The sequence below is a fragment of the Sinocyclocheilus rhinocerous genome, unplaced genomic scaffold (genome assembly GCF_001515625.1).
Source record: "Sinocyclocheilus rhinocerous isolate Xijiao unplaced genomic scaffold, SAMN03320098_v1.1 scaffold1630, whole genome shotgun sequence".
NCBI lineage: Eukaryota > Metazoa > Chordata > Actinopteri > Cypriniformes > Cyprinidae > Sinocyclocheilus > Sinocyclocheilus rhinocerous.
In genome coordinates, this window is record NW_015664013.1 from 48,014 (window position 1) to 72,271 (window position 24,258).

Genomic DNA, 24,258 nt, shown 5'->3' on the forward strand with positions numbered 1-24,258 from the left:
AATCATTTATTTATTGCATGGAAAAGAGAAGCAGGAACTTTTCAGAATATCTTCTTGCATGTTCCATAAAAGAAAGTGATACAGGTTAAGAATAAGGATGAATAAATTAAGAGAACATATAGGAAACATTTAACATTTGCATTTTTTTTTCTTATCAATAATGTGCTTCTATTGCCAGAAACATATAGTGGAAGAATGGTTTATTACTGTAAAAACACATTTTGTTTACTATTATTCCCATACCATTCATTTCTATGTCGACATTGAAGAGAAATTTACACTTCAAATACAGCAAAGAACATCCACAGCTGAATATTTGAATATATGTGTTTGTTTGCCAGCCATTCTTCTAAAAAAAAGATAGCTCTGAATACAGGCAATTCAGCGAAAAGATAAGAGACACGTGGAATCACACATCTAAACCTGTGCATGTCTGCAGCAAACTTTACTTTGCAGATTTGATTACAAGTAAAAATAGATAAGTAAATCCAGTCTAATAGGACCATTTTCTACCACAGCAGTATATTACTGACTGCATGTATATGTAACATAATATTTAGAATTATTCATATTAAATTTGCTAAATATTTAACAGTTGAAATTACATATTAACTGTCAAAATTCTAAATAGTTTTATTCAGAATGTCATTTTTTGTCATGTATATAGCTAGTTTTTAACTTAATAATAATGCATTCTGCATTCTGTTTTTGTTTAAAAACTATTCTAATGAATATGGTCCCACCTTCTGTCAATCAATCACTGTGCAGTCTACAAGAGGCAGCTGTGTGAAAATCAATTACATCAAATGACGAGGAGAATTTGCTATTAAAACCCAGAGTTTTAAACATTTGTGTTTTGTATTGCTATATGTCGTGATAGTCAAGTTTGTGTTAGGCCTATGGAGAAGCTTTGGATGAAGAAAGGAATCCTGTCATGGGGAGTAGCTCGCTACACTCTAAAAAATGCTGGGTTAAATACAACCCAGTGCTGGGTAAAATAGGGACAAACCCAGCAATTGGGTTGTTTTGACCCAGCGGTTGGGTTAAATGTTTAACCCAACCTTCTGGGTAGTACTATTTTACTCAGCACTGGGTTGTATTTAACCCAGCATTTTTTAGAGTGTATCCTGCCACACCTACTGATGGTTTAAGCTTGAGGCAAAACTTGTCATATGATGAAAAATTATGTATTTTATTCATAGGATTTGTATTATGTTATAGTTATGCTTTATTAGGAAATGTGCTTGCTATGGCAGATTTCATTGGTTGTTACACTCTTAAAAATGCTGGGTTAAATATAACCCAGTGCTGGGTTAAAAATGGACAAACCCAGCTATTGGGTTGTTTTGACTCAAAACAACCCAACCACTGGGTCAAAACAACCCTATAGCTGGGTTTGTCCCCGTTTTAACCCAGCGCTGGGTTATATTTAACCCAGCATTTTTTAGAGAGTAGTTTGTAATACAGTTAATTTACTGTTCTCGATTATCTATTATAAAACAGTATTTACTATTAGTAAATTTTCTGTCACCATAAAATGCTAATGTTACCGTCTGCTATGATTTGTTTTCTTATTTTTTCTTTCTAAGAGTCTCCACCCATTACGTTGATGTGAGCCACCCAACTTACCTGGAGAAGATTCACCATTTTGGATGTGGCTGTGGTGGGACAGCTGTCAGCTTTGCCAAGCACACACACACATGTTGGGTTTTTGTGTTTTATGAGGCATAGATATAAATCTAACCTTTACCAAAAACATAACTTATTTTATATGAATAAACAATCATCATTTAGTTTGATTCATAAGCAGTTTTTTCCCCACAATGTCAAAAATGTCAGTTTTTACTATCCTTGTAGGGACATTTGATCCCCACAATGTAGGAAATACCTGAACCACACACATGTTGGGTTTCCATGTTTTATGGGGACTTTCCATAGACAATGATTCTTATACTGCACAAACTGTATATTATATCCAATAACCACAAACACAACCCTCACAGCAAACATTCTGAATTTTCTAAAATCATAATTTATCATGATTTATAAACTATTTTCCTCATGGGGACCAAAATTGTCCACATAAGATCAAACATTTCAGGTATTACTATCATTGTGGGGACATTTTGAACCACACACACACTAGGAAAGTGAACTGACTTTTAAACTCAACTTGAAATAAAAAAATGACCCATTTATAAAAACTATTTAATAATAATAAATGTACCTGGTCTTGTTGTAGATGTACACCACCAATAAAAGTTCCTCTCACATTTTTTAAAATCAAAGTCCAAGGATTTTTTAAATGTGATATTTATTCATAAGCCCTCTATAAAAATTGTAATACTAAACCACGTTTACAGTTGATCTTACTCATAAAGTATTTTTTTTTTGTAAAATGTTTACCCCAAAATCAAGCCTTACTTTACACATGTACAATCTTTACAATGTTTCAAACCAAAGAAAGGGGGAAAAAATATGATGGAACAAAATAAACATATAAAGATATACATCATTTTTCATTTAACAAAGTTAGAACATCTCATTTTTATCAGAGATTCTTGGACAAGTGGAATATTAAGTACATGCCTTGCGGCATCTAAAGAAAGCTGCTTAATAGGACAGACGTTCCTGCGTCCTCCTTATCACTTCCTGTTACCCAAAACCTTTGCAAAAAGCTTAGAAATGCTGAGTGCCGTTCAAATATTTAGCCAAAGAAGTATTGCACCCTTGCCATGAACAAGTGACCTGATCTTGTAACATATCAGACGTGCTGACCTGAATACCCTTGTTTCCTACGCAACAAAGCACCTTTGACCTTCATTTGGGAACATTAATTACGTTTCTCCCGATTTAAAAGGAGATTGTAACCAACCTGTGTGACTTACAGACAGATCCTTAGATAATATGCATGCTTAACTTATGCTAAGTACATTCACAACTCTATCCAGTGCCCTCTTGCGTCAAAACAATCAAACATAAAGGCAGAGTACAAAAAGGCACACACACACCCACACATAAACACACAGACCTTTTTATATAAACCTTGCTCAGATTACATGTTTTTTTTTTCATAAACAAATCCTAACATCCTACAAATCAATCATACTGGAAATATGATGTCAAACTATTAATGGGGAACAAGTCATAAACACAGGCTATGTTCAAAATGGAATAGTAGTGTATTACTTAGTAAATACTGCCCAGTATATACAGTTTACTGCCTATTATTTTCAAAAATCATTGAAAATCAAAGTCCAATTTTATGTATAATTCACATTTGACATTCTGATCAAATAATGAGTGAAGAAAGAGAGAGCTACTTGTTCAGTCGGCAAACTAAAAATGAAAGGTCAAGTTGAGTGCATTGCATTGTGGGATACAGAATTCCATGCTCTATGTATACTGCACATTTTGGCATAGTAAGTCATCCAGGTATTCTATACATACAGAAAATATGGATACTGTGCACAGTATACATACTATATAATCCAGCAGTAAGAGAAGTGTGCTACTCCAAACATATAGCCACATGTATACTTTTCATTCAGACTCTCTGCAATAAGCAAATGACAAGGCCAAATGTGGCAATGGGGACATTCTGGAAGTTCATTTGTAAATCTTAAAGGATGGGGGTAAACGGAAGAAATGGAGGGGTCAGTGAACAACATCCCTTCCCCTGCAGGGCTGAAGCTGTTGTTAATGGGGTGGCAAGAGGTGAAGGTCCGACTGTAGGTCAATCACGTTAATACGACACTTTTGGGTCAAATAGATCACAGACATTTTCATCCCGATCTATTGGTTTGTAATGAAACAGTAACACTGTAAATAAATAAACACTAATGATTAAAAAAAAAACATTTAAAAAAATAATACTTGTACAAAACAGTGAAGTGATTGCATAATCAGAAATGACTATTTTTGGCACAAAAGAAGAATGCGATGATTGTGTGAGCCTTTCAAACAGTGGATGCTCCTTCATGCATGAATGCGATTGTCCCTCACAGTAAAAAAAAATGAGTGCATGGAGTACAGTCTGAGTGTACACCAACTTCTCTATGAACTCCAGCTGTGCCTAGTGCTCTAACAATCCCTTGCTTTTAGTGCCCTGACCCTGGGATACTAAGATAAAGAATCAGGTGTATTTCACCATTAACAGAAATACCACTTTTGATGGGTGCTAAAGTTAAAAATGCAGTCAAAACTTTGTTGAAAATCTAAGAAATATGTACATACAGTGCAGGATGCATTTGAAAACAAAAAATGCATCAGATACAGTAATAACACATGTCGAATTCTTTTTTCAGGTTTTTCTGGTATTATATACCAGTATTTTAGATGAATCTCACAAATTAGGCCAAGAACAAAAAAATCATTGTGTCCAGGCAAACCTTCTGATTTTCATTACTGTATTATGGTAATGAGAATGACATTGTGCTTAATGTCACTATGCGTCAGTTTAAATGGTCCTAAATTCAGGCTTTGTGATTTCTTCATGATTTTGATGCGAAAAATAACCTGGACATTTCTTTATGAGATTCTTGCTTTTACTTTCCTTATTTGTAGACTAATTTCAAAATCTGATTAAATTTAACCACTGGTGTCAAATTTGTAGAACTATTTTAAGGTGTCAGTACATTTCCCCCCCTTTGTTTTAACATTAAAGTGTTTTGCGTCTGCAAACATAAGCAAAAAAAAAAAAAAAAAAAGCAAGAGTAAAAAAGTAAGACATTAAAGGAACAAATGCCCAAAGTGCAGCCAATGAAAGGATGGTGCCCCGTGTAACCCCTCTCTCTGAAAGAGAAAGCAGGGCAGGGACAACTCCTCTCTCATTGTATCAGCAGGCCATGTGCAGTGCAATGCATACATCATCAGCCCACCCTCTCACAGAAACCAACAACTACTATATCACCCACTTATACAAAAATAAATCAATCAGAACAGGGTAAGATAAGCCTCTGTACATTACACTTATATAAAATAGCTTTGAATATTTTCATATAGACAGCAACATAATAAACACACACACATAAAAAAAACAAAAAAAACACCAGCAACCTGTCCTGTACAATATACACCTGAATAAAAAGACATGTTAAGAGGTACTGAAGTGTATGGCTTGATAGGAAATAATTCCCTATATATATACATAAATGTACTTAATATATATTTATATATATATATAAATGTACTTAAATATCCCTGGAATCATGAAAGTGACGTGCAGAGAGCACCCCCACACTACCGCTGCCTACAACATGGCTCAAGTCTTCATAATCACCTGCCATGTTCTCCAAACCAACAGTTTTGCTTTGGTGATCTAAGATCAGATAACGGTTCATATAAAATTAGATCCACAATATGTCCGTTAGAAAACCTCAGAAGAGAAGTAGGACCATGGACAAACTGCATCTACTGTACTGTATACGGTATCGCTAGGAGGAGCATGCACATATCTCCTCGGAGTAGACAGAGTTTATGGGTATGAGGGTAGAAATCTACTTCCTGGTCCTCTCTCAGAATGTCCAGTCTCTTATTAGCAGTGCGACATCTCTGACTTTGGACCAAAGACAACTCAGTAGTATACGCAGACAAGCAAGTCCAGTGCTAACAGAGTATGGACATCCCGTCTGCAGTGAGCAGCTGGCCACTGGTGGGGTCGTAAGTGCCGGCCAGGTAGTACAGGTCATGATAGCTCCCATCAGACTTCCTGTTGCGGGTCAATCGCTCGTATTCCTCAAGTGTGACCACCTGACACTTATGAGAGATTGTCTGGACATTGTTTTCATCGTCATGGCATGACTGGTACAGAGCATGCTAAAAACAATGAAAAAATATAATTTACATTTCCTCTCGCTTACCTGCTAACATTTTCATAATATCAGCATTTCAGTACTGACTGTCAAAACTTGACATGAGAACAAACACTGAATAGCGCTCCTAACTTTAATTATTACCTGGGTGCAAATTTTATGATTTCTAAAATGCTAATGAATGATAATTAGGTTTCATGACTGAATTGAAGGTTATGAAACAGTGAAAGCATGACTTAATACAGATTTAACATAATTCAAATTAAATATTTGTAGTATGATCATCTAAATGTCCATTGTGACTGACAGTACGCCATATGTTTGGATACTTACTTTGCCATCACGATGTCTCTTGCCTAGCTTGGTCTCTTCAGGGTGGTAGAACCACTGGACCTTCACGACCATGCTGCTCTGCAATGACTCCCAGAAACTCTCAATGCGGCCGATTAAAGGCAGATGAGGCTGCCCAGTTGAAAGAAACATAGCACAGTCTCCCACCCGCACCATGTCCTTGCCACGCACTATAGCCTTGTAGAAAAGCTTCCGGGCCTTTCCCTTAAGTCCACGGCGCTAATGTGATAAAGAGAGCTTCAGGTTTTTTTGCAGATGTTTGCATACAACAATTATTTCATTTGCTTAAAGGTGAAATTTAGGTGAAAAGTTAATAAAAATAATGATTGTTTCCAATCAGTTATTGCAGGGGTCACCAAACTCGGTTCTGGAGGGCTGGAGTCCTGTAGAGTTTAGCTCCAACTTGCCTCAACACACCTGCTTGGAAGTTTCAAGTATACCTAGTAAGACCTTGACTAGCTGGTTCAGGTGTGTTTGATTAGGGTTGGAGCTAAACTCTGCAGGACACCAGCCCTCCAGGACCGAGTTTGGTCACCCCTGAGCTATCATTTGCACTATAGTTAGCCACCCACTAAACAGCTTATTAAACATAAGCTCACACCATTAGAAACTCACACCATTGGCTGGGCCTTGTTATGCACTATGTTGACATTGGTAACTATAATGGTTAATACCAAACCACAAGCCTTTCTATTTGTACTCAGAATCTAAAAACAAATGGTATTACTGCATCCCTAGTTGAGCCAGAAATTGACCGCTCAGAGCAATGCTTTGGAAGCACCAAAGAGTTCAATTGTAATACACTTTAGGACAACTTGTCACTGATGCTGCACATTAAGCTGGGATCAATGAGATCACCAGTGACTAAATTAATGAGCAAAGCAGTTATCTTTTCAACACTGACTCACTTGTGTGGGGTTTCCAGACCACCTCCACAGCTGTCTAGATGGCAGGATGGGTGACACTCTGGGTTTGGTCTGGTCTGCTAGAAGCCGTTGCCTCTTAACCAGATCTTTAGAGGTTTTGGAGAGTGAACTGGGACACTCTTTCCTCTTCTGTGGCTTGCTGTTAGTACTGTGATTGCTATGCCCACCTTTGGCACTGGACACTGCCACAGCTTTGGCCACAAAGGAGTGCCGTGGGGGTCCCACAGGGGGTTCAGGGGTCTGGAGCAAAGAATGGTGGGGGGTCAAGCAGCTTTGGAGCAACAGCGTGGAGCTTTCCTCATCCTCCGAGCTGTAAGATGAGTCATTTTCAGAAGAGCATAGACTGGAACTTGAGAGAGAGCCTGAACTGGAAGAGCTGGAAGAACCTGAGGAAGACGAGGAGACTGAGATGCGTGAGAGAAAACGGCCAGCTGTTCTCAAACTTCCAGAGCCAGGAGCAAGTGCTGCATGGCCCGTCCTCCTTTCCACTTCCTCCTCTTCTTCATCCATGTCTGAGTAAGAGCTGTGGCAGTCCCTGTGGCAGCCAAGGTTCAAGTCTCCAAACTCACTCATGCGCAATGATGGAGAAGGCTTCCTCTGGACTGCTGTCCCTTTTAGCAGGAGCTCTGCTCGTGAGCCATCTCCTTTCCTGTTGTCCTTGACCAGCAGAACTGGGTGTGAATAAGCCTCTGCCCTGGGCAAACTACCCACCCCATTGGAGCCAAATCCTGAGGCTCCCAGCAACAGGAGAGCCTTACTGTTTTTAGTCTTTGGAGACGTTACTCCTTCATGGTCCAATTTGACTAGAAATTCGGCTTTCTTGCCCCGATGTGATGCTGGCTCCTCAGTCCTCTTCTTTTGACCATAAGAAGTGTTCTTGCCCTCCAGTGAAATCCCAGATGTCTGGCTACCAAAGGATGAATAACCATTAGCTATGCTGCTAAAGGAGTCGACCTCAAAGGAGCTACTGCTAAAGAGGCCTTTGGCTGGTGTCGTCATGGAGACTGAAGGTCGAGAGGATGTTTCTGCCACCCTGCCTTTCAAGGCCCTCTTCGAGGCTGAGCCATTGAGCTGAAAAACGTTAACAGGCATTCTCTTCCTGGGTGCAGCCACTGATGGCCATGTCACAGCAGGTGCTGAGCTCTTGGCTATACTGTCTGAGAGAGACTTTTTTAGCCCTGAACCTTTAGGCCTCCCTGTAAAGAAATGTTAAACATTTATAACAAACTTGATGATGATCAACATTCATTGTCACAGTCTTGGACAGCATTTTTGGACATTTTTCAGATCATAGGCACATTTGTAAAGCTGTCTAGATAGGCAGTCTACTAGGTTTTGAGACAAAGAGTAAAATATGTTCTATGGTGGTTTATTGAAGAAAGTCATACCTGGTCTTCTGACGGGCTTCTCCTGAGCTTTGAATCTGTCTGTATTTGCCGTTCTTTCACTCAGAGTCTTGTTTTCTTGCATGGAACTATTTTTGTGAAGCTGCCCCTCAGAGACGAGTGCAGGACTCACATCAGCACCTGAAAGGGCAGAGGAGGTGTAATTTTATTTTTTTATTGACCTTTACAATGCATGTCAAATATATGTGAAGTCTAAGAATCAATGATAGAAGCTCAGTTCCAAATCCTAGTGAGCTACCAACCTAGGCAGTGTTTTAAGGCACCATATGTGACAATAGGCAACTTCTAAGATACCTAGTTATGGCTGAAGTCTAAGGCAACATGTATTTATCCATTCCAGATAAGGTAATCCCATTGAAAACAAGCAAACATTCGCCAAGACTGGATTGAATCTAAAGAAATATCAGTATAGACTTCAACCCAATATTTCTGTGTACTTTGTATTTTTGTGTTTAGTAGAAAATTGCTTTGTTAGCTAAGCATGTACTAATGCAAAACTCTTCAGAAATCAAATGTGAATGTTAGTCAAATCTCAAATGAGTTTTTTTTTGGTTTTTTTGACTGGCTGTTAAAAAGGTTGCTGCCTATGTGAAGTGTTTTAAATAATTTTTGTTACCCTGATGAAAAGACCAGCTTAGATCAGTATAGTTTTCCATTTCCATGCTAGTCCAGCCTGTTTTTTGCTACTTGGAGGTGGTTTGGTGCTGTTCTAGCTGGTGGCCCAACACAGTAAAATTATTTACAAAAGCACAGCATGGTTTTTCTGATGAAACTGGTTGACTCTGTTGATGAATCTATTCAAGATGCCTTTTGGGGACCATCACCCAAGTCAACATATGCTATGTTTGTCTTCGCTGCAGGGTAGGATGCTGCCTGTTTAGACAGTAGACAGAGGTAGCTGACTAGGTTTTAGAACTGAGTTTATGACAGATTCTAATCAGAATGTCAAGTGAGGTAGAACTATAAAAAACAAAGTGGGACCTACATTGGATTTGGTAATCGGAAGGGAGAAAGCGAATATTGGAGAGAGAGATCCACCCTCTATCTCCATCATCAAACTCCACCATAACCCTACCAGGTTTACCTTCATCACCATCTAGAAGACCACCAGAACTAGTTAATTTAATTGAAACAATTTACAGTACTTATTTAATCCTTGAATTGTTATATGCTATTTAGGAAAGAGAAAACTATGTCTATGCCTCACCCCTTCGCACAAATCCCGGGTAAAGACATCGTGAGCGCTCACTCCAGTAAGCACACACTCTAGTCCCTTCTTTTAGCACAGCCTCAGTGTCAGGGCATATATCCAGTACCTAACACACACACACACACAGGAACAAACTTCTGTCAGGCAATGCCAGTGAAAGTGGTTTTGGACTCCCAAGATGATAAATGACACACACAGAAGTCAATCAGTGAGGCTCTTATGAAAGCAGCACTTATCTCATGCCAGCATGTTAGGGCTGAAAGCCACGGAAGCGGAGATGTGGTAAACACTAACTTGCTGAGTAATAATGAGGAGTGTGTGAATGGAGCGACTGTGATTGCAGGTTTGCAGTATTTCTCTGTCTAACAGAGCGCCCAGATCCCCCCATTCAGCTCAAACCCCTTTCAGGTTTCTTTAATTTACTGTTGCTATGGTAACAGGTGCTCTCTGACTGAGGGGATGTGAAGCTGGAAGGTTGTGCGTATAGATTGGTGTCAAAGGTACATGGAGGAGTGGAACACTCTGGAAAGTGGAAGTTCAGTGTAATTAGAGACAGCTGCTGCAGAGCGTTAACACACAGCTGAATAACAAGTGTGTGTGTGTGTGTGTGTGTGTGTGTGTAAGAGAGAGAGAGAGAGAGAGAGAGACAGAAACGCAAAAACAATTTTATATTAAATTTTTTTGTGACATGTTGGTGTCTCTTTCACTTGGATGTTATAAGTTGCACTGAGTAAATACATAAAAACAACCTGCTCAAAAACTTCCCCCATGGGGCAACTTTTTGAGCAATTTTGCCGGGCAACTTTTTTTGAGCAATGTTGCTTGGGCACTTTCACATTGAGAATGGATAACAAGTGTCTATCTGGATACTTTAGATTGGTGGTGGGCCCTGTGTCTCATCTGGTTGCCCGTTGGCGGCAACAGTGTCCAAAGTTGCCCGGCAACATTGCTCAAAAAGTTGCCCCTTGCATCATCAGCCTAAGTCTTATTGCCAGTTATCCATAAAATTGGCTATGACTATTTTCAAGCAGGTTTCCCATGTCTGGTTAGACAAAGTCATATGGGTTTGGATCGATTGGGAGTTAATGGTGAGATAATTTTTATTTTTAGAGGAACTATTTCTTTAAATACAAAGCCTTAAAATCCAAGGCTCATGGTCCAAAATGCTGAAGTTACTGTACCACTTATTATCAGTTGTTTGCATGTGTATATGGAGCAACAATTATAAAATAGGGCATTTGAATTGCACAAACAAGTCCTGAGTGTACAGTCATTTATAATGGTGGCTGTTGAGGGAAATATCGATTTGCCCTGCTGGCACATTATAGAGGTTTGCTGTGGGATTTCAAAAGATATAAAGGTGCTGGAAGGGCCCAGTGCTCACTGAATAAAGACGTGCTGTGTGCAGGCCTCTAGAGGAGGTAGATGTGATTGTGTTTTGGCTGCTAAATAGTGACAGATGTTCCTCACCAATTTAGACAGGATGCACTTTCCATGAACAGTGTAAAAAATACAAAATGAATAAAAATCAACAAACTGTAAGTAAGAAGAGATGCTTAAATTTCTGAAAACATTGATCTCACTCTCTCAAATTTATTTTCTGTTAATATTATATGAATGTTACACAATATTTAATCCCTTTGATTTGTGTGACTTTCTAGAAATAAACATTAAATAAACATTCAAATAAACAGATAATACTTATTTAACTCAGCAAGAGCTAGCTAAACCAATGTTGGTCTGTAATAAAAATATATTTCCCAATGAAAAAATATTTGTTTGCTAATTTTTTTCTTACAATAAATGAGCAGCAGGATTTTTTTTACTGCAACTGATTTAATATCAGTTAAACATTATTTGGGGCATTATTTAATTTCATGTTATACAAAATCTAATCATTCATACAACAACAAAAACATGGCATTTCTTCCATATAAAGCATTAAAGGTACTGGGACACCATAGTGTACCGTCTTCATGGAAAGTGTCAAGAAGAGCATGTAATGTTTGCAGATGTATGTGCAGTCTTGTACGTGAGAAGGTGTGAACAGGGGTAGAGCCTGAAGTGGTGTAAAGAAAAGTGAGGCAAAAGGTGTGCTGGAAACAGGACTTTAGGAAATGGCATTGTGTATAGGGATCTCAGGAAAGAGGACATTGTTTTGTGCTGCTGTGTAATGGAAGAGGGGATTTTGGAGGATGTGGTGATGTGTGCGCGTCCTGAGAGGCCAAAGCTCAGAGCGTAGGAAGGTTTGTTTGCTGTAAATGGGAAACTCACAGCTTCCTGCAAGAGTTGCTCCAGGGAGTAGATTCTGGGTCGGTTTCCTCTCTCCCCATCGATAACAATACTATAGCTGGAGAGAGAGCAGAAAGTACAAAGGAGTTATTTTCAGTGGTGTGTGTAATGCTTGGCCATCCGTGTCAAACTCCTACGGGGGGCTCACTTTCATTGGCTGTGACTGATTCTCTTCAGCGACACTTTTACTGTTGAACAGAGGGCTTAGAGGAAGTGATGCAGGATGACTTTTGCAACCAACTAAGGACTGTGGGAAACTAGTGGGTGATAATAACTGCTCATTTAACTGTGGTAGTGAGCATAATCCTATTGGGGTAACGTCAATCAACAGGTCTTGGTGTAAAACACAGCAACAGAAGTTTATGATAGGTGCAATACCTCCCAAAAGCAAGACTAATGTCCAGTGTGGAGGACTACCTGCTGATGTTGATGCAAGCGATAGGCGTCCCGGTGGTCTCAGCGCTCTAAAGCCCGGTGATCTTAGAGGTTCTACCACCTTCCGCTGCCCTTCCAGTAATGGCGGATGCTATTTTGTGTGTCTAGGCTATACACACTTCTGAGGTGGTGGCGTTCTCTCCAGTCCATGAGTCTGCTCTAGAGCTTACTCAAGTCTTAGAGCTCAGTCCTGCATTGGTACCAGCCTGTGAGTTCCCTGCCTGTCCTGTCTCAACCATAAAGGTAGCCTTTGAGCTCTCAGCCTGTCCTGTTACGGCCATGGAGGCCATCTCTGAACTCTTAAGCCTGTCCTGACACGACCATGAATTTTGTTTCTGAACTCTCTGCCTGTCCTGTCACGGCCATGGAGGCCGTCTCTTAACTCTTAGCCTGTCCTGACACGACCATGAAAGTTGTTCCTGAACTCTGTGAATGTCCTGTTACGTCCACAGGGGCCGTTTCTAACCTCTCTGTGTTCTTAATTGCAGTTCCGTCTGCTCCGCCTTGGTGGCATTCAGATCCACCATGTTGGGTTCCAGTTCAGCCTGAGCCATCTTGGTGGTCCCCTGCACCATCAGCTCCGCTGAAGTGCTCCTCAGCTCCATTAGCTCCGCCCTGGTGGCCCTCAGCTCCGCCTGTTCCGCCCTGGTGGTCTTCAGCTCTGCCCTGGCTTCCTGCTCTGCTGGCCCTGCCCTGGTCACCAGCTCCTCCAGCTCCACCCTGGCTCCCCGATCTGCCGCAATCTTCAGTCCTACTTCCTGTCCATGGGCCTGGCCCTCCATCCCTCACCATGTTCCGTCTCTGCTCCACCTTAGACTTAAGTCTGTTCTTGTTTAGGAGCATCTGGAAGCCACTACTTAAGGGGGGGCTATGTCACGATCACCAGCTGGAGTGCTCTTGATAGCCACCAGAGGGCACTCCATCCCATACCTTTGCCACTCTATCCTGGACTGCCTTCCCCATAATCCTTTGCACACACTCATCAACACACATTGTTTGCACCTGTGTTTTGTTAGCCTTGCTAACTCACCTTATAAAAGCCGGTTCCTTGCCATTCATTGCTACGTCTTGTATGTGTCTGTACTGCAATTCTAAGCCTTGTTTCCTGGGTCTCCTGTGTCTTGGTTCCTGGTTTTGTTTCCCTGTCTGTCTTTTGGATTACCCTTTGCCTTTGTTTTGCCCTGTTATTGTTTGGACTCATTGCCTGTGTATATTACCTTCTGCCTGTTTCTGGATTATGCCTTTGGATTACCCATCAATAAACACTGCACTTGGATCCTCAACCTTCATGTCCCTGTGCAGTTTCATGACACCTTGCTTGTTTCTTGGTAAAAATATTTTATCTTTTTGGTCATTATTGACTGGGGCTTATTATTGTTTATGAATTTGTGCTATTTTACTGTACCATGTTTAAAACTATTCTGCAGAATTCCAGAGATTTTTTTTCCCCCAAAATGAAAAATGTGTAAAAAAAAAAAAAAAAAAAAATTTGGAAAGGGGGTTTTTTTTTCAAAAAAAATTTAAAAAAAAAAAAAAAAAAAAAAGATTTGGAAAGGGAGTTTGTGTGTATTATACAGTACACATACACATCAGGCGACTCCAGGGGTTGCAGACGAGCAGCATATAGTAGTTCATCATCTTTGGAGATCAGAATCTTGAGTCTATCGGTCAGGAGCTCTTTGGTCAGAATACAGTTAGGAGGAACTGCAAGATGAAAAGTAACAACTCAAAATACAATTTTACATAACCAAAGACTTCACATCATGCCTGACATCACCTGTCAGTTGTGGTAAAATCACTACTGTAGTGTAGACCATAAGTATCCATTTACCTGGAGCAGTCCTGCTATTCGCTGACACCTTCCTCTCATCCTCCTCTGAGAAGCTACTGTCCTCACCCAATTGGAAGCCCTCATCTGCTGCAAAACTCTCCATTAGACGGCTGACTGCTCGACCTTTAGACTGAACCACAGAAACAGCACAGGCACTGAATTGCTTGAACGAAACGGAGGAAAACTATTTTCTACATTCTCCATGTTCAGCAAAAAATATCCTCACTTTTTCAGACTACACGACAGAGCGTGTGAACATCACCTTACATGAAGTCGCTTCTTACTCAGCAAGAGAAGACAAGCGTTAAATGTACCAAAAGTTGTGAATGCTTGAGTTTGTGTGTGTACCTCTCGAAGTCTGGTTCTCCGAGTGCTGCCGTTATCATCACTGTCTTGGGACTGGGCTTCGGTCGACCAGTAAGTTCTCCTCTAAAGTAAGGTAAAAGAAAAACCTTTAAAGATAAGTTGCAGACAGTCATAGGCATCGGAGTTAAATGTATGCAACCAATCCACAATTTGGAGACACCTACTAAATCTTAATTACTCTTTTTCACTTTTTGAAACAATAGTAAATTATTTAAAACTACGAAATAACACAAACAGAACTATAAGAATACTAGTAAACAAGACTTTACAACTAGGGTTGTCCCAATTAAGTTTTTTGTCCCCCATACAATCATTTAATTTAGCTTATCTGCCAATACCGAGTCCTCATCCAATAATTGTGTTTACCTAGTGCTAGGTGCACACTATAAGTACCTTCAAGTTATTAAAATCAATCCAATGTGCGTGCTTGACAACTGAATAGCTCTGCAATGCTTTAAGGAATAAAATGCCTAAATCTAATCTAAGCTCTTATATTTATTACAATATAACTGTTTTCATTTTAGTGTCTTAGACTGTGTATTTATTTGATGTCTGTGCGCTGGCATGGAAGCATCAGCAGAAGCGTTCAGTCCTCGTGTTCAGCCTCCTCGTGTGAAGACCAATGAGAGTTAAGACCTGCGACTTTACCTGCGTTACTTCACCGAGCAATGAAACCAGCAACGCACTTAAGTATTATTTTTATCTTCCCTTAACACACTCTCCTTTTCTGTCCTCTCTTTTCCACCTCTATCATGTGTTTCCAAAACATTCCGGTTGTCTCTCGAGAATGCTCTAACGCCACACGCAGACGGCAATGCAATCTTGCTAACCTGCATCCTATCTCTTCATCCTCTACTGCACCTCTTTCTTTCTCTGTGGGTCTCTGGAATTGTCAGTCAGCTGTCAACAAAGCAGACTTAATTTCTGCTTTTTCTTTACAATCCACACTCAGCCTCTTGGGCTTGATTGAGACCTGGATTCATCCACAAGACTCAGCAACCCCAGCTGATCTAGCTAACAATTTCTCTTTCTCTCACACCCCCCATCAGGTGGCCGGGGTGGGGGCACTGGTCTGCTCATTTCTAACAATTGGAAATACTCAACCCACTCTCCCCTATGCAATTATAACTCATTTGAAACTCATGCGATTACTGTAACAGCTCCTATAAAACTCCAGGTTGTGGTAATTTACCGCCCTCCTAGGCAAATGCTAGCCACCTTCCTAGAGGAGCTGGATGGGCTCCTGTCCTCATTCCTGGAGGATGGCAGTCCACTTTTAGTCTTTGGCGACTTCAAAATTCATCTGGACAAGCCTTATGCTACATACTTCCATTCACTCCTTGCTTCATTTGATCTCAAACGACTTACCACTACAAGCACACACAAATCAGGCAACCAACTTGACTTAATTTACACACGGAATTGTATTGCAGACAGCATTTTGGTAGAACCCCTACATATATCTGATCATTTCTTCATTACATTTACACTACATTTTGCTACCTGTGTGCCACCAACCCCTATACCATTTACTTTTAGACAAAACCTACACTCCCTTTCCCCCTCCCATCTTTCCTCCATAGTATCCTCCTCTCTTCCCTCACCTACCCATTTCTCATCTGTGGATGTGAATGCAGCAACTGACACTTTATGCTCTACTTTAACCTCTTGTCTAGATATTTATCCTCTCTCCTCCAGGTCAGCATGGGCTGCCCCTTCTAACCCCTGGTTATCCGATGTTCTTCGTGAGCATCGGACCAAACTCAGGGCAGCAGAGAGAAAATGGAACAAATCAAAAGATCCATCAGACCTGAGTATGTATCAGTCTTTGCTTTCATCTTTCTCTGCTGAAGTCCATACTGCCAAATCTTCATACTTCCACAACAAGATCAACAGCGCTCCAGACACACGTAATCTCTTCAAAACATTCAATTCTCTCCTCTGTCCCCCTCCACCACCTCCTACCACTTCTATAACAGCTGATGATTTCGCCACATTCTTCACAGACAAAACTAGAACAATCAGTAGTCAAAGAGCCCATGTTACACCTCTCTTTATCTCCTTGCACTGGCTACCGGTTGCGGCTCGCATCAAGTTCAAGACATTGATTCAAGACCCGCCTACTTCCACTCACTACTACGAATCTACATCCCCTCCAGAAGTCTGAGATCCGTTAGCGAGCGACGCCTCGTGGTACCATCACAGAGAGGCTCAAATTCACTTTCCAGAACATTCTCGTTCACCATTCGTGGCTGGTGGAATGATCTTCCCACCCCTATCCGGAATGCTGAATCCCTGACAATTTTCAAGCGACTGCTGAAAACTCATCTCTTCCGACGCTACTTGCCTTCATCCTATACTAAAAAAAAAAAAAAAAACTTTGTCTTTCCTTTTATTTATTCCTTCCCTTCCTAGCTTGTACTTATTTAAACAATGCCTAAAACTTGGTATTACGAGCACTTTCTGTGTGTGTTTGCCTCTTTAAGAAGAATCACTTTATGTATTCCCTAATTGTAAGTCGCTTTGGATAAAAACCTCTGCAAAATGACTAAATGTAAATGTAAATAACTAGGTAAACATAACTACATATATTTTCTATGGTTCCTATCAATTAAAAGCCATGGCGCTTATCTTTATTTGATGCAAACTAAAAGATGTCTTTAGAAATTCTTAACAATTCCACTTGTAGTATTGTAGTAGTAAAACTAGAACACTCAAAATGAGTAATATAATCACAATCCCACTTTAAAGTGGTGTTATAGCTAAACTTTAAAATTCACAGCATTCACTGCAAATAAAAATCACAATTCTGCTTAGTGCAAAAATTATAGCCTAGAAGTTTCTAAGATTTATTTCCCATCTTTGAATTTTGTTGTAATTCAAACCACTAATTATTAAGTTATTGAGGTTATTAAATGCATATCTCTGTATACAAATATACAACTCTATTACATATTTGTCTGTAGATTTTTAAAAAATGAATGAGAAAGACATTATGCATGTTTGAATGAGATGCATAAGCGCTCAAACTTCCTAAACTATGAAAAATATTGTGTCTCTGTAAAGAACCGTACAGTGCTCTGTTCACATTGCTTACCGTGGCTCTCAGCATGGAGCTCTTCCGAGTGGCTCTCTTCAGCCTCTCGCTGCTGCTGCTTCTGGGAAATGAGAGATGGCTGCTACTCTTTCTGTAATGACCCGGCCTGCCTGTGATCCCAGGCCAGCGTTTGTCCTGCAGTCTGGGCCTGCCTGGTGGCCTTCTAACACCTGAAGGTTTGGAGACAGTGATGGGGACGGATCTACAGGGGGACCGTCGCTTCACCTTCACATCTCCTTCTGTTACAGCCCGAAACTGAGATCCTGAATGGGTTTCACAAAAATAAAAATGGTTAGAATAAAAAACGCAGGTGAGGTGCGCCAATCACTGGGCTTTTTGATGGCCTTTACCATAAAGTTCTTGCCGTTCCCGCTTAATCTTTGCCTTCTGATTGGCTTCCAGTTTCACAACAGAGAAAGTGGAGGGGCCTGTAATGGCCGGAATGAATGGCAGATCCCTGAACGTCGGTGCTTTGATGTCTTGGCCTTCCTCACTGCCATAACTGCCTTCGTCTTCATCTTCCTCTGTATCATGAAAATGGTATTTCAGTATGGCTTTTCACATCTGACTATAATATAAATATCCAAACATAATATGTTGGAATCACTATAAAGAAATACTTCTTTACAACTACATCTTGATCTAATTTGGTAATGTTTTACAGTGCAAACAGTTGTATGCCTTATGAAACAATGAGTTATAGTGTTGTTTTCAGGAGGTTTCTGAAGTAGCAAGTAAACTAGACAGCCATGGAAACAACTTCATATTATTTTTTGTTTTCCAGCAGTGAAGTAATTGATATTTAAAACTTTTGGACTGACACAAAATTTTATCACAAATACTGCACACATTTTCTTGCATTTACCTCAAACTTTCTGCTAATCTAAATTTGCATATTTTTTTCCATGCCAGTCTATTACTGTGGTATGTTTTTTTTTCAGATAAACCCACCCCTAAATGACATGTAAAAACAAATTTAGCAAAAACAGATTTATTTGGTTGCATTACATGTTGGTCAGATAATCTCTTCCTGTCTAAGTGAACCAAATAAAGTAGACCTGACCAAAAGTCTGGTTACACTAGACTACGGAGCCGTTCACACAGAACAAGTTTTTTTTCTCGTGTCTTTTGCAGCGTCTCGCACATGAGTGGCACATTTTTAAGACACAGTTAAAAGAATTTCAACTTTTACACTCATCAGTGTCTGGTCCAATCAGAAGACCTCGGAGGTGGGGCAAGCGTTGTAAGCTTTTGTTTACAGTAGCAAGTTGTCATGGCAACGGTTTTATTTGGTGGCAATACGGCAAAGGAGTCAATTCTGCGCTGTCAATTTTTAAAAATAATTCCTGAGCTCTGCATCTTGCGTTTTTAGATGTTTCTGTGTGAACGACCCCTAACACACATAAATGTTTTTCCATTACACGCACACTGCTCTCTCGCTTACTAACAACTTTTCTCAGTGCCGTTACGGCACAAGCATTCATTTAAGAAATATTTAAGAGATCAACTGCATCTGTGTCAAAGAGAAGAGGCACAGAGACCAAGACAGGTGGCGACACACAGACTCAGAGTATCGAATAATTGTGACACATTTGAAAGATTCACTAGCTTTTCTTACTTTCCCCAGATGACACAAACTGGCTGACTCTCACCTTGCTCAGAGGACTCGCTCTCAGGGGGGGACGTCTCCCCGTCCTCATCCACTTCCTGTCCCCTGCCCTGCGGGATCCTGGCCCCTGGCTCCTGCAAACAAGCTGCTGATCCAGGACTTTTCTTCCTTTCCTTTTTAACTGCCACTGGCTTGTGCCTCTTCCAGCACTCCTGTGTCCCGCTATCCCCACTCGTGGCTGGAAATAATTCCATGCATACACAAGTACATCAGAGAAAACTGCCATTGATTGCATCGCAAGGACATGATGAAGTTAGTGAAAGTTAGGCTCCATCATTTAGTCAGAAAGTTTAGAATTTCAGTACTAGAATTGTGCATTTTGGTTATTCTGACTACACAAGTTCTCGGAAGACTACACTGTAAAAAGAGGTAACCTGCTATTGTTAGCGTAAAGAGCAATTTCTTCCTGATTTTACCTACAAAAATAGTTTTGTTTGTAAAGATTAATGTATTTAGGTTGACTATTAGGTTATCTTGTTGTTCTGGGTAAGTCATATTTTGTTCTTTACTGTTACAGTACAATATCTTAGTTTTGTCTGTTAAAGCCATATGACAGATGATATGACACAATCCCATTATAGAAGATAGAAGAAGTTTACCTGTATCGCTAAGGCTCTCAGACTCAATGGCTGTGCTGAGCTGTGTGGAATCTCTTTTGGAGTTACTGTGGCCAGAGTACAGGCTCTTAGATGCTGAGGAAAACTCTGGGTCTCTTGACGCAGCTCCAGATGTATGTCTTCCACCTGGGACCTTCTGCTTGAGCTGAGTTATTTGTTGATCAAGGGAGCTGTTTTTCCGATAACACTGTGACTTCATCTAAGAAAGAACAATAGGAATAGATGTACTGAGGGGATTTGACCAACATTAAGACTTATTCTGGGCTATCCTTCGCTATACCCCCAAAATCTAGCTAGTTTGCATCTCCAAATCAATCCTGTAAGAGCAATAGTAACCAATGGCGGTGAAGCTTAGCAAAGGGTTAATAAAAAAGCATGAGCTGATTAATAAATAAAGAATTGATGATTGGCTGATGGGAGCAAGAGGCTAAAGGATTCATTTGTGGATACTGACCTGTGTAGAGCTGAGACGGCTAAATCCTCGATTGGACAATTTTTTCTTCTTCTTCTGCGATTCTTCACATCCCCGTTGCTCCTCTGCTAGTGAACTTAGCCCCGCCCCCACCAATCTGTCAATCAAAGATCAACAGTGGCTGTTACAGTTAGTGCAGCTCTGAAGTGGTGGATATTTTGATTCATCCCAGAATCTGTTCATTCAGATTCTTTACATCATCATCGCTGTTTGTCTTTTTGTGTTTTGTGAGTCATTAAATCATTCACTCAACAGATTTGTTCAAAAGTCGTTTGCAACAAAATCAATTCTTACTGTCCTTTAGTAAAATTTAGTAAAAAGAAATTATAACACAAATTGCAACAAATTTATCACAAAAATGTCCCAATTTGTTCAGCACTGCTCCATCGTTCAGATTTAAAACACTGTCTCATTTAGTGATGATTGTTAAGTCAAGTCACCTTTATTTATATAGTGCTTTATACAATACAGATTGTGTCAAAGCAGCTTTAAAGTGTTAAACAGGAAAACCGTATGCTGATAATGCAAGAGGACAATAGAAAACAGTCAGTTTATCAGTTAAAGTCGGTTCATTGTTGATTCAGTGATTTCATCGTCCAGCTCTGTTCAGTTCTCTTCTAATAGTGTCTGTGCAGTCAAGTCTACAATGATGCCAGAAATTAAGTGTCCCCAACTAAGCAAGCCAAAGGCGACAGTGGCAAGGAACCAAAACTCCATCGGTGACAGAAATGGAGAAAAAATCCTTGGGAGAAACCAGGCTCAGTCAGGGGGCCAGTTCTCTTCAGGCCAGACGAAACCAGCACTGTGTGGTTTAACTGCAACGCACATCAGATTGAGCAGAGGACTCGTCTGGTTCTCGTGGTCTTGTGCTAATGGCCGATGAAGTCTTCACAAGGGATCTGTCTCTAGGGTTTGTCTAGTTGACATGGTCTCCGCTGACATTCAGGGCTGTAGACGTCGTCTCTAGGTGCTGATCCACCATCTGGACTGGATACGGACTGGATCTGGGTGGGGAAATCCTCCTTCAAAAACTGCACTATAATGCTTTTAGCATGTGCAATTATCAGTCTTGAAATCAGGTGCTTCAAAGGAGAGACTTCAGTGAACAAAAAAGCTAGAACAGAAGTGAACGGGAACGATTTGTTCGCTTAAAATACTCATTCAAAATCAGTAAGTCATTCATGATCGAAACACAGCTCAGGCAGTGTCGGTATGAAAAGGGGAAGCAAGAAAGACAGATCAGAGAATGAATGAGGCTGAACTGCCTCAGTGGGCTCAAATCACCACCTGCTCTTCCTCTGATGAGTATAGAAAGAGTGAACTAAAAAGCATGGTCTCCACACCTCACGCTTGAGGAACTGTGATCAGACGGCCATCACGCCACTGTTCGAGGGCAGTTGCCAAATAAAAAGCCCTGCGTGAATTATCAGGGGAGATTCCTGCTGCAAAAAAAACGGGTCAGTCGCTTTGAAAAGACAGAGCGAGATGTTTGAGGGCACTGCATGTTTGACGCTATTGTTCTTGGTGAATATCAGAGCCCTCGCAGTTGTATTTCCATATCAGTGAGGCAGCGTGTCCCCCTCGGCTCTGAATGCAGGCTGGGAGAGAATGCCCTTGAATTTCCCTGGAAACCTGCCCGACAGACCGAATGAACGCTAGACCAACAGCACACAGACAAAAGATTACCTTCCATCCTCCAGCAAAGAGCTAAGCACTAGTGTGCCATCAGTCACGTGAGCTGTTTAATCGCTGTTAGACATCTCTAGAGAGGCTGTCTTTGTGGAAACCTAATTGAGATTTTGTTTGCTGTAATGTGCTTCTGCTTACGTAATCCCATGGGAACATGCTGTTTTGCTCTGAGATTGCCCTTTCAAAGCTCAGGAGACACAAAGGAGATCTTGGTTGTGTTTCATTTAAGTATCAACTTTGTCTTACACCAAGAACGATAACAGTAAAGATAACAATAACGATAACTATATTAGCATCCACACCAATAAACAATAATGTTCTGGGGTGCGTTTCACAAAAGCATCGTTAGCTAACTATGGTCGTAAATTCCATTGAACTCTATTGGTAACAACGGGACTTGCAACCATAGTTGCTTTTGGGAAACGCACCCCTGTTTGTTATAAGTGCCTGCTGCAGTTATGATGTCAGCGACTTTAAATGTTCGAGCTCTTTAAATTCTGATTGGCTGTCAATGTTTTTATCATTTAGCAGCTGGAAAAAATAGTCCTGAAAGTGTTTCCAAAACATTCTGATAATGTTCCTCCATGCCACTATTGTTATACAGTTGTGGTGTGGACTTGCCTATTCTCATAGAATTAGATTGAATATTAAAGTAATCATTATAGTTGTTGTCCTCGGTGTGAACAGGCTTTAAATCCACGTCAAGTTATGTCATAGTCAAATTTAGTTAAATTTCAGCTGATCTAATCTGCCACAACAGGAAGTTGTGTTGATTGCTTGGTTTTTATTTCTGCAGCATGTCGCTGGGTAACGTTGCTCATTGGAGCAAAATCTTGCATGTATGGACAAAAAATTGCTTGTCAACCCTGTTGAAAAAACCAGCATATGCTGGTTAGGTATGTTTTGACGCTAGGATGCTGGTTTAAGCTGACCCTTTGCTGGTTTATGCTGGTCCTTTGCTGGTTTAAACTGGTTCTTTGCTGGTTTAAGATGGTCCTTTGCTGGTTTATGCTGGTCCTTTGCTGGTTTAAACTGGTTCTTTGCTGGTTTAAGATGGTCCTTTGCTGGTTTATGCTGGTCCTTTGCTGGTTTAAACTGGTTCTTTGCTGGTTTAAGATGGTCCTTTGCTGGTTTATGCTGGTCCTTTGCCAGCACATGACCAGCATAAACCAGCAAAGGACCATCTTAAACCAGCATCCCAGCGTCAAAACATACCTAACCAGCATATGCTGGTTTTTTCAACAGGGATTGAAACTTTGAATAAATTAGGACACGGCATACGAGTATAAATCTTTAAAATCAACGAGGTAAACAACTGAAATCATTCTATCTCTAGATAATTTGATGAGAAGTGATTGAGTTCCTGTTGAGATCTCTGATGCTGGACTTCTTGGTAAATCTGAACTCAGTTTGGGACGTCACTGAGATCTGTGAGATTACTGGGGTCTTTTTCATAGGAGAAGTCAATGTCTCTGTTTGATCTCCATTTAAACTCATTACTATCCTGGGATATTAAAGAAATCTCTTGTGATTTATCCTGCAGGATAGAATCAGACTGGTTGTGTTTTGTGCTGGGAATGCATCTGTGTCTATTGACACTCAAATAGCCTATCAGTGTGTATATGTGCACACAAGAACAGAATGTGTATATGTTGCTGTTTGTGTGTGTGATTGACAGGCAAGGGGACAGAGGGCGCAATGGAGTGTGTGTTCTTTCCCCGTGAGGTAGACGAACTGACAAACACAACGTGACATGGCCCCTCCCTCTGGTGCATGCTCTCGCGGCTAATTAAACAGAGCTCTCTCAAACACACACATGCGCACACATTAAACATCACTGCAAGGAATTTTAAGCACAGATACAGTGTCAGACACAAACGCACACACATACACATAGGATGTGAGCTAGTGTTATTACCTACTGACCCACTGCCCTCAATCACAAGAGGCTAAATGGAAAGCAGCAAGTGACAATGCCTCAGTGCAGTCACCTGCACTAGAGAAAACACTGAACATGTGAACATGTCTGTTAATAGCTTCTCATTATGCAGTGCAGTGTTGCACTGTGTTACACATAAGTCCAA

General features: G+C 40.5%; 1 protein-coding gene across 1 annotated transcript in view; it reads right to left on the reverse strand.

Annotated features, from left to right (window-relative positions):
• Positions 1 to 5,197: 5,197 nt before the first annotated feature.
• The window catches only part of LOC107729209 (BAH and coiled-coil domain-containing protein 1-like), a 32,480-nt gene continuing 13,419 nt past the window's right edge, over positions 5,198 to 24,258 (reverse strand). The window contains exons 13-27 of the mRNA XM_016539641.1: positions 20,468 to 20,582; positions 19,996 to 20,212; positions 19,380 to 19,574; positions 18,078 to 18,251; positions 17,728 to 17,990; positions 14,613 to 14,693; positions 14,265 to 14,394; positions 14,020 to 14,137; positions 11,981 to 12,056; positions 9,704 to 9,812; positions 9,482 to 9,592; positions 8,479 to 8,616; positions 7,073 to 8,286; positions 6,147 to 6,383; positions 5,198 to 5,817 (exon numbers count right to left, since the gene is read on the reverse strand). Of these exons, the coding sequence (XP_016395127.1) occupies positions 5,608 to 5,817; positions 6,147 to 6,383; positions 7,073 to 8,286; positions 8,479 to 8,616; positions 9,482 to 9,592; positions 9,704 to 9,812; positions 11,981 to 12,056; positions 14,020 to 14,137; positions 14,265 to 14,394; positions 14,613 to 14,693; positions 17,728 to 17,990; positions 18,078 to 18,251; positions 19,380 to 19,574; positions 19,996 to 20,212; positions 20,468 to 20,582 (3,388 nt within the window). The 3' untranslated portion in view covers positions 5,198 to 5,607. The remainder of the gene's footprint in view (positions 5,818 to 6,146; positions 6,384 to 7,072; positions 8,287 to 8,478; positions 8,617 to 9,481; positions 9,593 to 9,703; positions 9,813 to 11,980; positions 12,057 to 14,019; positions 14,138 to 14,264; positions 14,395 to 14,612; positions 14,694 to 17,727; positions 17,991 to 18,077; positions 18,252 to 19,379; positions 19,575 to 19,995; positions 20,213 to 20,467; positions 20,583 to 24,258) is intronic.